The 16,623-nt window shown below is 45.9% G+C and overlaps 1 protein-coding gene across 3 annotated transcripts in view; it reads left to right on the forward strand.

The window, feature by feature from the left end:
• PCSK6 (proprotein convertase subtilisin/kexin type 6) overlaps nucleotides 1–16,623 on the forward strand; it is a 189,515-nt gene that overhangs the window by 70,808 nt on the left and 102,084 nt on the right. For all 3 annotated transcript variants that reach the window (XM_084756042.1, XM_084756040.1, XM_084756041.1), the window contains exon 6: nucleotides 2,127–2,215. In XM_084756042.1, coding sequence (XP_084612168.1) covers nucleotides 2,127–2,215 — 89 coding nt within the window. The remainder of the gene's footprint in view (nucleotides 1–2,126; nucleotides 2,216–16,623) is intronic.

Genomic DNA, 16,623 nt, shown 5'->3' on the forward strand with positions numbered 1-16,623 from the left:
CAAGTGACCTGTGCGAACTAAATGGCAGTCCCGGGGTTGCTCCTGGGATTTCCTTCGTGGTGCCTGCTTGTCCTCTCTCTGTCAGCATGCCTGATTCCCTCGACCCTTACCATTCTTCCAGAAATATTTAGAGGGAAAAAACAAGAGCCCTTTCTTCCTTCCCCACGTTGACTCGGCACCAGCCTGGGTATGTCCACCCCTCCCCCCAACAGGCTGTGTTAGTCAACTTTCTATCACTGTAAGGAAATGCCTGACTTAGGAAGAAAAGGTGACACTACATGCAGTGGCGTGTGCCTCTGGTCCTAGCCACTCAAGGGGAAGGCAGGGGGTGCGTGTGAACCTAGAGGTTAGAGGCCAGCCTGGACAGTATAACAAGACGCCTCGGGCTGGAGAGATGGCTCAGAGGTTAAGAGCAGTGGCTGCTCTTCCAAAGGTCATGAGTTCAATTCCCAGCAACCACATGATGGCTCTCAACCATTTCTAATGAGATCTGGTGTCCTCTTCTGGAATGTAGGCACACATGTAGGCAGAATACTATATATATAACAAATAAATATAAAAACCAAAACCAAAACAAAACAAAGCAAAAAACAAGATGCCTCTCTGAAAGAGGGGGGAAGGGAGGGGGAGGGGCAAGGGAAGGGGATCACATAAGAAAGACAAGAAAGCAGATGGAGAGAGGTTTCTTTTGGCTCATGCCTCTGTCCCAGTCCATGATCAGTTCGTTCATCGCCTGCATCATGGCTATATAGTAGATCATAGTGATAGATATGGTAGCATATAGTCAGTCATAACAGTGTGTAAGGTCAGCCAGAGAGTCAAAAGGGAGCAAGGAAGTATCCAGGTCTCACAGTCCCCCTCCAGTCGTGTCCAGTGACCTAATGCTCCATCTACTAAAGCTACCCACCCCTCATAGCAGTGCCATTATGGGACTAAGCCTTTAACACATGACATTGGGGGAGGGGCACGGCACATGGAGTACTCAACATCCAGACTCCAGTAGTACGCTGTGGGTTCCACTCAGTGCTGTGCAGGGCCACCCGGGCGCTGTGTGCCACATGCCAGATGCTGAACTCCAGAGCTCCTGGACTGCTTCCTGCCTCACGTCCCAAGGTGCCCTTCTGCTCAGCAGTGGGGAGGCCTGGGGCAAAGGGCCTGCTTCCTGGTCACACATCAGGGGGTTGGGAAGCATGATCTATATTCCATGCGGTGACCCTTGAAGGGCAGAATCAAATCCCAGTGTGTGACCCGAGAGCAGGCCCAGCCTTGGGGCTGTGAGAGTTCCAGAGAATGACAGATGACTCCCTTCCAAAGGGCTGGCGTGCAGACCCTGGACCATTTTTAAAGTTGGCTACAAATTTGAATCGATGACCCCCCCCCCCCAATCTCCCGTGGTCTCTCCTCACAGATGTACTATGTGTACTGGTCCATGTTCTGGCCTCTGCTAGAGGAAATGACCCAGTGTGGCACATCAGAAGATGGGGTCATTCCTGGGGAAAGCAGTTTGTTTCCCTGCAGATTTCCTCCTTGTCCCCAGCCTCTACAAAGTATTCAACTAAAAGCATCCTTTCTTAGCTCCTGTTATACAGCTGTGGAAATGACAGAGGTCTGTTCAGCCTAGCAATGTGCTTGTTGGGTCTCAGGGAAGAAAGGCAAAAGTGCAGTGTCTTCTTCCTTTCGCTGTATTGGTGAGGCAAGCATTGACACCACAACACTTGTACGTGCATGCTGAGCAACATGTCTTTAGTTGCAGGAAACACAGAGCTGAGGCAGGTCTGTGAACAGCAGTGGCCGGAAGTGAACAGGAACAAGGTCCAAGGTGCCCAGGGCCGTGTCTCCTGGCAGCAGGCTCTATAACTCCGACGGGGGATCTTTTGGAGGCATCCTAGAAGGCACAACCTGAGAGTCAGTGTTTGCCATCTCCAGATGGCAGAGAGAGCTGGGCAAAGCCTGATTGAATACATATGCCAGAAGGGCTGCAAAGAAGGGGAACGGGGGCATTGTTGGCATCTTAGGCATAGGGATGCCTGACCTTGGCTGCAGAAATAATGAGCAGTTCACAGGATTCATTAATAATTGACCGGCCAGGAGCTCAGTCTCATTGTTTCTGCTTTTCTTTGCTTCAGACATGGCACTCGCTGTGCGGGAGAAGTCGCTGCTTCTGCCAACAACTCCTACTGCATCGTGGGCATAGCGTATAATGCCAAGATAGGAGGTAAGGTGAAGCCAAGAGCTGGGAGCAGGCGGGCCAGGGGCCAGATCGAGAACCCCCTTTCTGTGGGGTTCACCAGCCTCACGACCTTTGACCTGGGCATAGCTCTGGCCTGAAGCAGCAGCAACGCCAGCTATGTCGCAGCCCAGGCAGCCGCCCTAGTAGGTGGGTCTCAAGCTAGGAATTGCTTGACTGAATAGTTAGGCCCCCAACGTTCTGGTTGTTGGAGCCTGGTGCTCCTCCACGCCCCTAGTCTGGCAGCATCGATGTCATCTGATACCTACTAGAGATGCAGAGTCCTTGCTTCTTCCCAGACCCACCAAAGAGATGTGTAGTTTCCTGGTGAATTCATCTGGAAAGGGTAGTTTGAGAGCGCAGGCCTCTAGGACTCTCTGGGGTTACGTGGGGGAAGGGGGGAGGCAGGCAGGGGCGGGTGTTGGGGGTGAGATCAGTGGAAGCAATGCTTACAAAGACCCAAAGACCCGCCAGCAGAGCTGCGCAAGCACATCTTGCTGTCCTTGGATGGCTCTGCTCTATCCTCATTGCCAAATTGTGGCTCCGAATTTCCCAGAGTCTGGACAGAGAGAGAGAGAGAGAGAGAGAGAGAGAGAGAGAGAGAGAGAGAGAGAGAGAGAGAGAGAGAGAACCTCCTGAGTAGGGCCGGGAGCAAGAATGTTTTAAAAATTAATTCACCGAACATCTTCGAGCACGTACTGCATGTATAACTCTGGGCAGCCACGGAGGGGAGAAGATGCCAGACATAATTAGGAGCCTCTGGGAGCTCAGCATGCCTTTGGGGTGAATAGTACTGCCTAAAAGTCAGGATGGGACCAAGCACTGAAATGAGACAGGCAGATGGAACTTGGGAGGGCAGAAACAAGAGGCATGGCTGGAGCCTGACCTGGAGGCTTGGCGGCAAACAGAGGGAGTTCCAAGAGGGCAAAGGAATCAGCAATGTGAAGCTGGGAGGAACCATACTACCTAGGAACCATACTACATAGGGACGGGACAAAGAGTGGGCTGAACACAGGAAGACAAATATGAGGCTGCACCGTCCTTAACCCAAGGAACATATGGCTGCCAGTGTCTCCAAGGCTGTCTGGCATGCACAAGTTCCACTTCTACGTGCCTCTTTTTCCTGCTCTTCCCCTGGTACCCACTGCCGGGCAAGGTCATTTTGAAGCACCTCACACGGGGGGCAGCCACCCTCTCTGAGTTTTCATGCACAAGGCAGGGAACTTCTCTGCGGTGGCTCTGGACTGATCTTAGGGCTGAACCTTTATTACGTCTGTTTTTGCTTTTCAGTTGTTGCTCAGGAGAGTAAAATGTGTATCTTAACCTGCCACAGTCTATCTAGAATAAGTCATATACCAATCATGTGTAATGGATGAGTCTAAAACAGATTATTTCGGCTCACACCCTTCGAGCTTTGTAGTGGAGACTTCGTGTATTTGATGTGTGTGCATGGCTACTACCCCATTATTTTGTAGTTTTTTACTTCGACAGGTCTTGCTGTGTAGCCCCGGCTTGCCTGTAAGTCTCTGTGTAGCCCAGGCTGACCTGATGCCCTCAGCAATCTGCCCCATGAGTACCGAGATCACAGGTGTTGTGCTTATTCTTGCTTAAAATACTTAAGTTAGCTCATAGAAAGATATACTTGCCTATGTATATAGTATTTCTTGGGCTCTATGCTCTATTTTCGACTTGACAAATTTATTTTTCGAGGTAGCCTAAGCTGACCTAGAGCTCTGTATGGAGCCCAGGCTGGCTTCAAACTCATAGCAATGATCCTAGCTCAGCCTCCAAAGTATTGGGACGAAAGGAGTAAGTCATACTTTTTTTGGGGGCGGGGGAGGTGGGGCAGGATTTCTCTGTGTAATAGCCCTGGAACTTTCTTTGTAGATCAGGCTGGCCTCGAACTCACAGAGATCCTCCTGCCTCTGTCTCCCGAGTGCTGGGATTAAAGGGGTGCACCACCACGCCCAGCTGTAAGTCACCGTACTTAAGAGAATTTCTTTTTTTAAAGTTCAGGTATTCTGGTGAGAAATTCTTCTAGGATTTATTTAAGAGGGTGTTTTTGAAAGCTAAGTAATTGGTTTAGTGTGTGGGTATATGCTCATGCACAGAGGTCAGGGGAGAGCCTGGTGGAGCCAGTACTTTCCTTCCACCATGAGTGCCAGGGAGCCAACTCGTGGCTCTGGAAGTGTCCTGCTCTCTATGCTGGAAAGAAGTGCTGAGCAGGATTCCAGCCTGACGTGTTCCGTGTTTGAAAGATGCCCGTCGTTCTTTCCGATGGTGAGTTGGGGGCCATCCTGACTCCTGTCTCTGCTGTTGTGTGGTCTGTTCCTGTGGAGGCTTGAGGATGCGTTTTCGGATTATTATTTCCTTGTAACGATAGTGACCGTTACTATCTATTTCCTTTCTATTATTCTAGCTTGGAGTTTCCTGTGTTTCTCAGAGAGTCCATGCTCGCTCTCCCCACCACCACCCCAGTGGTTCTTACCTTCCTAATGCTGGGACCCTTCAATACGGTTCCTCAAGTTGTAGTGACTCCCAACCATAAAGTTATTCCCCTGCTACTTCATAACTGTAATTTTGCCACTGTTATGAATCATAATGTAAATATCTGATATGCAGGGTGTCTGACGCGTGACCCTTGTGAAAGGGTCATTTGACCCCAAAGGGGTTGTAATCTACAGATTGAGAACTGCTGATTTACACACACACACACACACACACACACACACACACACACACACACACACACACACACACACATTTAAAGGAAAAAGTTAGTGTTTAAGTGTTTTTAAGTTGCAGGCTGCTCCGCATACCCCATACATCACTAAGGCTCTGCTCATGTTTTAAAGTCTTTGTTTCTCTGCCTGCTCCTCCTCTGTTTGTTTTTAATTAGATGGTTAGTGTTACACTGCCTCTGCGTCTGCCTTCTTTTTATTGCATCCAGTCTATCCTTAATTCCCTGCAATTACAAAGTTTTAGTTATTGTATTTTTCTGTCTTAAGTTTTCAGTTTGCTTTATTTTATTTTTAACTCTCTCTAACCCTTCCCTGAGGCTCCCCATAGCTTCACTCTTTATAAGTATCTTTTATCTTAAACTCCCTGGCATGGTGGTAAGAGTTACTGTGGAGTCTTTTGTATTAAGTCCAGTATCCCGAGTATTTTTATGTCCCTAGTGATTAATTCTACTCTTTACAATGGCTCACATATTCTTTATTTTGCATGCCTAGTTATTTTTATCATATCATTATATAATAAAATTTATTATACAATAAAAATAATATGTATTGTAGAATTAGGAGCCTGTTGATTTTTTTTCTGAATATAGTAAAATTTTGTTATAGCAGTGATATAAATTTGAATTTTGAGAGACTTAGTCATCGTCTCACAGACCTCTTTGTCAGGAGCATAGTTTTTGCTCCTGTCCTATGACTTTGGTATTTTGGTGCAGATCTGCAGCCCTGGGGTGGAGAGCGCTTGGAACATCCACATAGCTTGTCCAGCCTTGTGCCTGTTAGCCTCCGCCTGGGATTTTTTACAATGCCCAGACACATGTAGTTCACAGATCTGTCAAAGGATCGAGTGAGCATTGTGTCTTCTCAATTTTTCAAAATCTGTGTCCTGTCACAGTTGATGTCTGCAGAGCCACGGAGAGCGCCTGCTGAGGAAATCCACCTAATCTTAGACACCCAAGATAGTGCCCTCCTTTCAACCACTAATCCCTGTCTTTCTCTGCCCTCTTCTGCTTGCTTTCTGGTGCCCTGAAAAACGCACATGTTTCGTACGGTCTGTAATTATTACCTGTGAAGAGATGGCCCTGTTATGCGCTCCTCTACCCTTCTTGAAACTAAACCTTGGAACTCATACAGCCCTAGTTTAAGTATATACTTACATATTTAACATATATAATATAAATTATATGTTGTTATATATAACAAAAATATAAATAAGTGTATATATATTGTTAGCCTCTGCCACATGACAACCATCTCAAAATGCAATTCCTTAAACAACAAACGTGTCATCAAGCAGAACATGGAAATGCCAGATGGTTCAGGCTCGCGTCACCCTTCACAGTGACGTTAGGTTGTTGTCTGTGTGGGTGATCTGAACACTTTAGTGGGGAATCCACTCTCAAGTTGGGCCATATGCGGCTGCTGGCCAGAGTGGCTTGGCAGCTGTGGGTTGGACACAATGGTTCCTTGACATATATACCTTTACTTGGGTGGCTTTAGTGTCCCTGTAGCATGGGAGCTAGTCTTTCCCTGCCCCCGACTGCTGTTGATTCAAGAAGCAAAGGTCCTGCAAGTGTCTTCTATGACTTAGTCCTAGAGGTTACCCACTATCTTTGCAGCCATATTCCGCCCATCAGAAAGAAGTACATCACTAAACTCCCAAAGGGAGAGGAATTTGGCTGTACCTTTTGAAGAGAAAAATGACAAAGAATTTTTTAGACATAGTTTAAAATCACCACAGATGGGCTCAAAAAAAAAAAACAAAACAAAACCAAAAAACCCTGCCTATTAATCCAAATGGAGTAAATTTTATCAAATTTCTTTGTAAAAGTGTTTTTGTTTATCATATAAAAATAACTAAAGGAAACAGTGGGTCTATTCAAATTATATCTTATGAAAAATGTTCTCCCAGTAACCAGAACCCCTGGCCATATTGCCATTGGGTGTGTCCTCTATGGTTGGGAGAAATTAATATGCTCCAAGACCATCAGAGATATGTCATCTTCAGAGCGGGGAACCCCTGGTGCACTTAGCCAGTAGTCTCAGATGAATTCCACCTTTGACGATTTTAATTTTTTATTAAGTTCTTGAGGTACACATGGGTGACTTGTGTCCTTTTTCCTATGTGTAACATTTCAATAAAAACCTGATGAAATTTTTATAATATCAAATTTGTTTATCTTCCTTTCATGACTCTGGAGTTTGGGCATCTAGCTTAAGAAAAGCCTACAAAAATAAAATTGTTTCTCCTGTGTTTCCTCTGAAAAATGTAGTTTTAGGACAGCGATTTGTCCGCGAGTTTTAACGGAGTTAGTTCTCCGTTTTTTTCCCCTCCGTATTACTGTGGAATCGTTTTCTGTGAGTAGTGAGTGTGATGGAGACCCTGCGTCGTGCCCCGGCTGGCGTTTGTTCAGCTTGGGCATGCACGCTGACTTCCCACCCTGCCTGCCCTGTGTACACGGGCCCCTCCGGGCAGCTCATGAGGCTATTGAGAGTTCTATCAATAGTTCCATCAATGCCATCACCATTTGGATTTTTTTTTTTTTTTGAGTTTTTCTGGTAACTAAGTTGATGAGTTTTATCTTAAAGTCCTTTTTCAAAAATATCCTTGGCTATTCTCGCATGTTTTCTCTTTGGATGAACTTGAGAGTCCTCTTGTCAAATTCCCATGAAAATTCCTGTTGGGGTTTTGATTGGTTTTGCATGGAAAGTATAGATTAGTTTGGGGGAGAATTGGCACCCTTAGAACAATGAGTCTTCCCACCCTGGAGCATCATGGTATGTTTTTATTCTTTTAGGCTGTTTTAAAAACTCCTCCTTGAAATGTTTTATCACTTTGTCCATATATAACTTTTGTACTTAATTAGATTTCTGTCTAGGTTGACATTTAATATATATTAATAATCAGTTGTTGCTAAAGTAGGTTTCTGGCTGCTTTGTTTGAATGCTGTTGGTGCTGTGTGGTGTCATGACTTTCCTATGTGTAAATAGCCACCTCTGAAGGTGTGCTGTGCTGTCTCTAACCTTGATAACTCATCTCTTTTTCATGACTATGTCAGTATATATATGGACTCCTGATAACTACTGCAGGGTGTGGCCTATGGGTTCTGTCGTCATAGTTGATGCATGCAGGAGCAGGATGAAACCATTCATGGCTATCTCCTGCGCATTTCCTGTTGTTGGCCATTATCAGTTGAAGCAAATGCATTTTATTCCTAGATTTCTGAAAGTTTTGGTTAGGGATAGATATTGGATTTTATTAAAGGGCATCTACTGAGATGATTATAATCTTTCTCACATGTGCCATTTGGTCTGTGTAATGTAATAAGTTACATTAACAAATGTATTTCTTTTATTCTTGGAATAAATTCTGCTTGATCACAAGTATCTTTTTCCCCCCAGTACACTGCTGCATTCAGTTGTTGATACCGTGTGTGTGTGTGTGTGTGTGTGTGTGTGTGTGTGTGTGTGGTGTGTGGTGTTTATGTCTGTTTGTAAGATAGATTACAGTTCCTGTTTGGGTATCACTCAGGGTGGTCTGGTAGGATGAGGTAGGGAAATCTTTTTCTGGCCTTATGAGGGCCATGGCCTGGTTTGGGGACAGCAGTGGATCTGATCAGTCATTGTTCAGAGTCACTGTCTGTGTGACTCTGCTTTATAGTCTCCTTGAGGAAAATTTGCTAATTAGATTTTTCTACAAAGTCACTTATTTCTCCAGAGGTTCAAGTCTGACATAAACTTAATATCATATTCACATAATTTAACGGTATCTTTCTGAATTTATTGTTCCCAATTTTATTTATCATATCTGTTGTTCCCCTTGATCAATGAAAAATTGTTCTTTCTTCAGACAACTAGGATTTTTAAATTGAAATTTTTAATTGGTTTTAAAATAACTTTTTATTGTCCCATGAGTTTCTACCTTTTTTTGTTTGATAATTCCTTTTGTTTACCTTTACTATTGTTTGTTCCTGGCTCCTTGAGGAACACTTGTTAGCTTTCTTAGGCTTTTCTGTGTCCTGATGAATGAATGAATAAATGTCATCTACATGTCCTCCCTGACCCCTGTCGCCGGTTTGATTTATGCTGTTATTGCTATTAATTTCTGAATACTTTTTAGTTATTACTTTTAGTTATTATTTTTGTGCGTACATGTGTGATAATGTGTACTGCAGCACACGTGTGGAGGCCAGAGGGCTGACACTCACGACTCAGTCGTCCTTCCGTTGTGAGTCCCTGGGCTTGAACTCAGGTCTTCAGGCTTGGCATCAGCTGCTTCCCCTGAGCCACCTTGCCACCCCATGTCTGAATACGTTTAACTTTTCAGCTTTGATCTTTCTTTTTACTCTTGGAGTTACTTGGAAGAGGCGTCTATAACTTTCTATCCTGGATAGATCTTGTTGGTTATTTGTGGCCGACATTTAGCTGTTGCATTAGGGGTCACCAGACCCTCGGATTGGCAGGCGTGGCTGTCCACTAGCTTCCCTTGTGTCTGCGCTGTGCCTCCCAGTATTTTGTTTTGATCTTACAGTCACAAATCAAAGGATTTTACGGAAGTGAGAATAGGCAGTTGGGCTTTACTCTAGAAAAACTAGAAGCTTTGGCCATGTGGGGCCTCATCCCTCAGGGCCACAGCAACTGGCACCCGGATGGTGGCCCTTCCTAACTCAAGAGGACGTTCCCCCACCCATGTCATGGTCTTAGTAATAAAACTGAACACGTTATCCCTTTATCTTGCCTTCCAGGTGCCTGTAGACATCTGCATTTATCACTGGGTGTGCTTGATAAATCTAATGACACATTTCTAGAAACTAAAATTTGACAGCTTCATATGCATCTATAATGCATTTTGATTAATCTCATTCATATATATATATATATATATATATATATATATATATGTGAAGCAGGCAAAGAACAAATTTAATTTAATAAAAATGAGGCAGTCTCTGAGTGGTTCATTAGATTGGTCCAACACACTGGTGACAAATTACGTACACACTGCGCTCTGACTAGTTTCACTCTCCATCTCCGTCACACCCCACCCTGCACATCCCTTTCCTACATTCATGTCTTTGGAGTTTGTTCTGCGGGTCACTGAATCTAACCAGGGGCATCTATGCGATCATGGGTTTAGTGCTATGCACTGGAAACAGTGACTTCCCTTCTACTGGGTGTTTCGGTCTCCAGGAGCTCAGCAGGAAGGGGTAGGATCCTAGGACCACGCCCACATTCATGACAGACAGACAGAGCCTGTCTTGTGCAGGCCCAGTGGTGGTATCACAGTTATCTGCTATGGGTTTGTGATCGTAATAGGTGCATGATGCCACAACAATGGCATTTAGCGGATATTCCCTCATCTTCTGGTTCTTGCGTCTGTTCCACCCCTCTCTCCCGTAAGTTCCTTGAGCTTTAAAGAGTGTGGCGTCAATGTCTTATTTAAAGCTACATACTCAACCATGACTTATTCTTGACACCTTGGGAAGCTGTGAGTCTCTGCATTTCAGTAAATGCTTCTTTAATTAAAGCTGAAGGTAGCATTTGTCTGTGGGTGTAATCATAGATATTTACAAGGCAGCTTGTCCCAATGTCAGCTTAACTAAACAACAATAGTGAGTTTCTACTAAATCCTGAAACTCCCCCAGCCACGTGTTCAATTAGATCTATAAGTATCAGGCACGAGCTCCCCTATCCTAATGCTGGAGGCCCTGAGTCTCAGTCACAGGATATAAAGAAATCAAGCAGAAATTGAGCTGAAAAATGTCTTCCCTACTAGCTAGCCTCCAAAGTGCTGAAGTGTGCTATGCAGCATGCTGAGGAAGAAAATAGCGATGATCCCTACCCAGAAATGAATCCTATGAACTTCAGTGCCAACTTGCCAGTCAAGAAGTGCACGGTTGTGCAATAGTGGCATGTCTGTACCAGAGGTAACCAACTACTCTGATTGGCTTTGAGGCCCGTTCCATAGAAAAGAACTTATGCCTGGTACTATGTCTTTTTTTTTTTAATCTACCTTACAGATTTGTCAACTTCTTTACTATGTCTTTTTTTTTTAATCTACCTTACAGATTTGTCAACTTCTTTATGCTTTTGCTGGTCTATTTTTCGTAGTTATGTTATTATGTTACAAGTTACAGAAAAGATTATTTCTTCTTAGCGTGTTGGATCTTTGACTTATTAACAAATAATCTGTTGATTTTTGGTCTTTAGTTGTGCTTTGGCTGATATTAGTATTTCTATACTGACTAAATTATTTTATTATAACTTTCATTATATATATATTTTAATTTTGGTTTTGGTTTTTCAAGACAGGGTTTCTATGTGTAGCCTTGGCTATCCTGGCCTCAAACTCACAGAGATCCACAGAGGCCTACCTGCCTCTGCTTCTCCGAGTTCTGGGATTACAGGCGTGCGCCACTGCACCTGGCTTCATTGTAAGGTTTTAATCCTCGTATTTTAGCTCTGATTTTTGGAATCAGACTATATCTAGATTTTTCTTTTAAACAAAAGCAAAGAGTCTCTTTAAAGAGGGAATTTGATATATTCACACATATACTAATTTTAAATATATTTGGATTTATTTCTATTAGATTTTATTTTCGTTAATATAAATTTCTCTTACACATAGCCTTGCATGCTTTTTTAGCTTTTACCTCTTTGAAGGCCTTTTCAGCCCTCCCTTTTATGAGCTCGGTGACACCAATATTAGATCTCTTTTATAGTTTGTTTCCTTTGCTCCTATGGTTCTGGTTGTGTTAGTCCTATGGGGTCTGTCTTAAGTCCACACTTTCCCCCCTCTGCCTTGCATCTACTGAGCCTGTCATTTTGATGATAGTGCATTCAGTTCTAATAATTCGGCTTTATTTTTTTTTCCTCATGTCTTCTATTTCTCTGCTGATAACTTCCATTTCTTTGTGAACGTGCTCTCGTTTGTGTCCGGCATGTTTGTAGCTGCTTGCTGAAGCATCCTTAGGGTGGCTACTTCACAATCTGGTACTCCGTTATGGCATTCCATTGCAGCCTTGTCACTGTCGCCGCGAACCTAGACTTGGTGTGACATGTGATTCCCACCAGAAAGTTGTACGTCTGGGGATGAGACTGCATCCTTGCTCAAGCCTTCCGTCTTAGCTTTCCCGATGACGCAGCCCCAGCTGCGAAAGGCCCACTGCTTTGCTACAGCAGGTTGTGTGTGTGAACATCCTTGCTCCTTTTCATTCACCCTGGGCATGATGGGAACCCTGCTCTCCGTGTGTGTTCAGTGACATCACGGTCGGGGTCATCTCTCTAGTGTGGCTGCTCCCCACCACATCTCCTAATGTAACTGTGGGTAAGAGCAGGGGAACACCTGGTGGCAGCCTGGTTGGAGGTGAAGACTGGGCTTTTCATGACAGTGTGACGTCACAAGAAAGACCTCCCTGTGACAGGAATGGTAGAGGCCCTGCTTTCTTCTTGCCAATCTCTGACATCATTTGGCTTGGGGTGGGGGATCCTCACCGCGTGGGCTGGTACTGAAGCTCACCTGTGCTGTTGGCTGGGGTCAGGTAGCTGCCTCCCACGGGATGACGAGGCTGCCCATTTTCTCTTACCTAAGCTGGAGAAACCATTTTTGTTCCTTTTCTCACTCCTTGTCTGTATCAAGTGATGCTTCCGGGCTGCCGCCATCTTCATCCCTGGCTCTGGAGTAAACGAGATAAAAGAAGGCAGCAAACTGGGTGTGGTAGAGTGCCTGAGTCCTAGCACTTGAGAAGCTGAGGCAGGAGGATGGAGAGTTCAAAGGCCAGCCTGAGACGCGTAGCAAGGTCAGGGGCTGGAGTGACATAAACACTGCTCTACACTGTCGCCTAAGCGGGTGGGGAAGTCCTTCTTCAGAGTCCTTTCCTCTGTCCAAGCCAGATCCCTGGCCATGCTGAAGAGAGGAGTTCCAGGACAAGCTAACATGGAAAAAGTTAGAGTTTGTTACAAAGGGAAAGGAGGGCTCTGGAGGAAGGAGTCAGCAAGCCTGAAACTGGTGTGGGCTGCTTCTCAGGGAAGGGCTGTCCTGTGCGAGCCTGGGTGTCGCTTCTCCAGGGAGAGTCGCCTGGATGCGGCTGAGCAGTACAGCCGTGCACTGTTTCAAGGGCTCCCATGATGCATCTTGAAGGGTTGCTAAGACTCTTTTTAGATTAATAGGATTATGGGGCAGCTATGGAGATGCCTCAGATGGGATTACAACCTAATAAAAACAAAATCAAAAGCCACTAGGGTTACAACATGTCATTTTACTCTAAGGGGGTTTCAAATGAGATTCCTAGAAAATCGTGGGCTTACAGTTGGGAAGGGAGAAAGCCTTAAACAAATGCTGTTAACTGTGTCAGAATTCCTGTGGCTCAGCTGGTGAAAGCTTCAGGAATGTTAGCATCTACACTACAGCTCCTGTAAGGGAGTTGCAAGCCCCACCCCTCCTTGCTCTGGCCCCTAAGTTTCCATCCTTCTAAGCTGCCTCAGCAAGCCTCTATCACAAACCAACGAAATAAAAATAAACCACAGAACACACACACACACACACACACACACACACACACACACACACACACACACACACAAGATACCACCGGGCTTCAGCAATGGCTCAGTGGTTAAGAGCACTGGCTGTTCTTCCAAGGGACCCGAGTTTGATTCCTAACACCTACATGGTGGCTCACAAACACCTGTAATTGCAGTCTAATGAGGGCGTGACACCATCTTCTCACTTCTGGAGACACTGCATGCACATGGTGTGCAACAGACATGCATGCAGGCAAAACACCCATGCATACATACGAGTTAAAAGGAAGAGGAAAGAAGGGGGTGGGAGGAGGAGGAAGAGGAGCAGGAGGAGGAGGAGGAGGAGACACAAGATCTCACTGCCGCGTCATTCTTAACGGAACAAGATCCCAAACCAGCCTGCCTGCCTGCCTGCCTGCCTGCCTCTCTCTCTGCCTTTCAGAGTTCCCTTTCATGTGTTTCACGTACCACCTCCAGAGTTTGGCTTTCTGAAGCGTGAGGAGCAGAGTGGATTATGTCTGTCCCATCTTCTTAGAAACAGGAGCGCTCTCGCTGATTTTAACAGATACAGTGGCATCTTGCACCGTTTTGTGCGTACTAATACTTATTTTGGAGGCCCCCTGCATGCATCCAGGCTCTTCCCCCTGTCTTTGGGGCTCCCCAAGGTTTGTGGCATGTCTTTGGAGACAGAATCCTGCTGTGCTGCCCCTGCTGGCTCCAGACACTCCATCATTTTTCCTTGGGCTCTACAGTGCCTGGATCGCAGGCATGAGCCCTGACATCTCACTGTGTTACTTTTCAGTTTGATGTTTGACTTTCCTTCGGATATTTGCTGGGTTTGGTTGTATGCTCACAACTGGGCCCACGAATCCTCTCAGCCAGGGGCGATTATCAGTCGCCTGGCGGGTGCTGGCCCTGTCATTTTGGAAGGGTGGTGTGTGGGCTACTTAGTCTCAGGACATCATCCCCTCCATCTCTCTGGCCTACCACCATCTCTTACTTGACTCATCTCTGTTCCCTGCTCCGCCTGGCCGGCAGGTGGGCAGCTGTCCCACAGGGATGCATGCACAGGATCCCGCTGGCCTAGCACCTCCAGGCCTCTCGGGGCTTTGAGCCTGGTGGAATTGCTCCCCGCCAAGCCGACTTGTATCAGATGCTGCTCGCATCTCCTCTCTGTGCTCAGTTCCTCTGGACGTCTTGCACGACTATTCCCAAGTTGTTCTTTTCCTTCTCTTGTGTGTTTTAAGTCCTGGGGATTTGCACCCTGAGGAGAGGTAGGCTGTGTGTTCAGTTCACTTTCTTCCTCCGGTCACCCTAGGATTTTTGTTTGCTTGTTTGTTTGTTTTACTCATTACAACAGTAATTGTTGACTGATATTAGTTGTGGAGGCTGCGCCAAGCACTGGCTTCTGTCTCTATGTCTGATCCTCAGGAGGATTCTGTGAGTTGGTTGTCATGGCCGTTTTGCACCACCGGAAACTGAAGGGAGCAGGGAGGCGACTTGCTGCCTCCAGGGTCATGCAGTTGCTGAGAGGCAGAGCAGAGAGGTGAGCAGGGGCTGGAGTTTTGCGTTTTCTAGCTTAGCTTTCTGATGCTGGGATGTGGTAGTGACAGCCTAGGCTCTGCTGCCACTGAGCCCGGTGGCTAGAAGGAGAAGAGAGGCCCTAAGGCTGTGTGCAGTTCCCTCCCAACACAGACAGGCACCAATGGGAACAGCATAGGAAGGGAGGGGGAGGGCAGTTGTCCTCTCTCTTGACTCCGCTCTCATTTGATGTCTCTCTTCTCTCTCTCGTTTGTTAGCCTTATTTCAGGTTCTTAAGTTCTAGTTACAAACTGTTCATTTCATTTTAAAAATAATCTGGCATACCCAGAGACCTCCTTCTCAGCTTGGCTGGCTGGCTTTGCTGCTGTTGGTTTTGCGATGCTTCCTCCTTCTTGTTGCACCTGCTGTCTCTTGGCGTTGGGGTAGGGGACTCGACTTCACCCTTCTCGTAGCAGTTTACCTCCCAGCCCATATCCCCGGCTCATGGCCCATCCTGTGGGTTGTCTGCAGAATGCAAAGGCCTCGCTCAGACTGTGCCTCTGAGGATGTGAGCCTGTCCAGCATGCCAGATGCTCCTGGCTGCGCACTCCATTCAGTATCCTCCAACTCGGTGGTACTTAGCCTTCCTAATGCTGGAACCCTTTACTACAGCTCCTCATGTTTTGGTGACCCCCACAACCATAAAACTTTTTATTATGATACTTCGTAACTGCCATTTTGATGTTACCATGAATCATAACGTAAATATCTGTACTTTTGATGGTCGTATCTTCCGATGGTCTTAGAAGACCCCTGTGAAAGAATCTTTTGGCCCCCAAGGGAGTCATGACCCACAGGTTGAGAACTTCTGCTCTGACCTAAGCTCTCTGGGGACACAGAGGTGCAGCCTAGGCTGACCTCACTGTCAGGGATGCTCGGTAGTGTCGGGCAGCCTTTGACCCGTACCTTGCCTATATTCTTGCCTAAGGTGACTCAGATATCTCCTGAGGAAATGGTGCTACCACGAGGCACAGAGTTCAGGGTCCCCTGCTTCCGAGAAATATCACTAGCTGGATGGACCCGATTGGTGGCTTGAGGGTACAGAGCAGGAGAGGGCCCCAGGACCCTAGAGTTTGACCCGCACTTTGGAGCAGTGTCCTGGCTCGGCCAGCCTCCCTGACTGTGTGCAGCTTCCTCCATGTTTACTTGTCTTCAGGGAAGGAAAAGTAAACCTCAAGGGACAGATTTCTGTTGGTGTTTTCTGCTCTATATTTTGATTGGATAACTAGATCATGGTTGGGTTTTCTTTTTTCCTTTCATAAACATGAAAATGTTAAGTACATAACAACTAAATTAATCTGTGCCCCATAAATGGGTTAATTATGTTAATTTCAAGTCACAGAATTCAGTCTCATTAGTGCTTCTATTAAGCAGTTTAAGCTTGCTAGCATTTTAAGGGAAGCATTTAAGCTCCAGATTAGTCTTCAAAGCAGAAGGATTTAAAATGCAGGCAGGTTTGGGAGACTTGGTGAATGTGGGAGCCAGTGCTGTCAAGGAAGAGGGGTTCCCACTCCCCTGTCACTCACCCCCACATTATTGTCTAAAGCACCTGCC

Source organism: Acomys minous (genome assembly GCF_964271855.1).
Source record: "Acomys minous genome assembly, chromosome: 2".
In the NCBI taxonomy this organism is placed as follows: Eukaryota; Metazoa; Chordata; class Mammalia; order Rodentia; family Muridae; genus Acomys; species Acomys minous.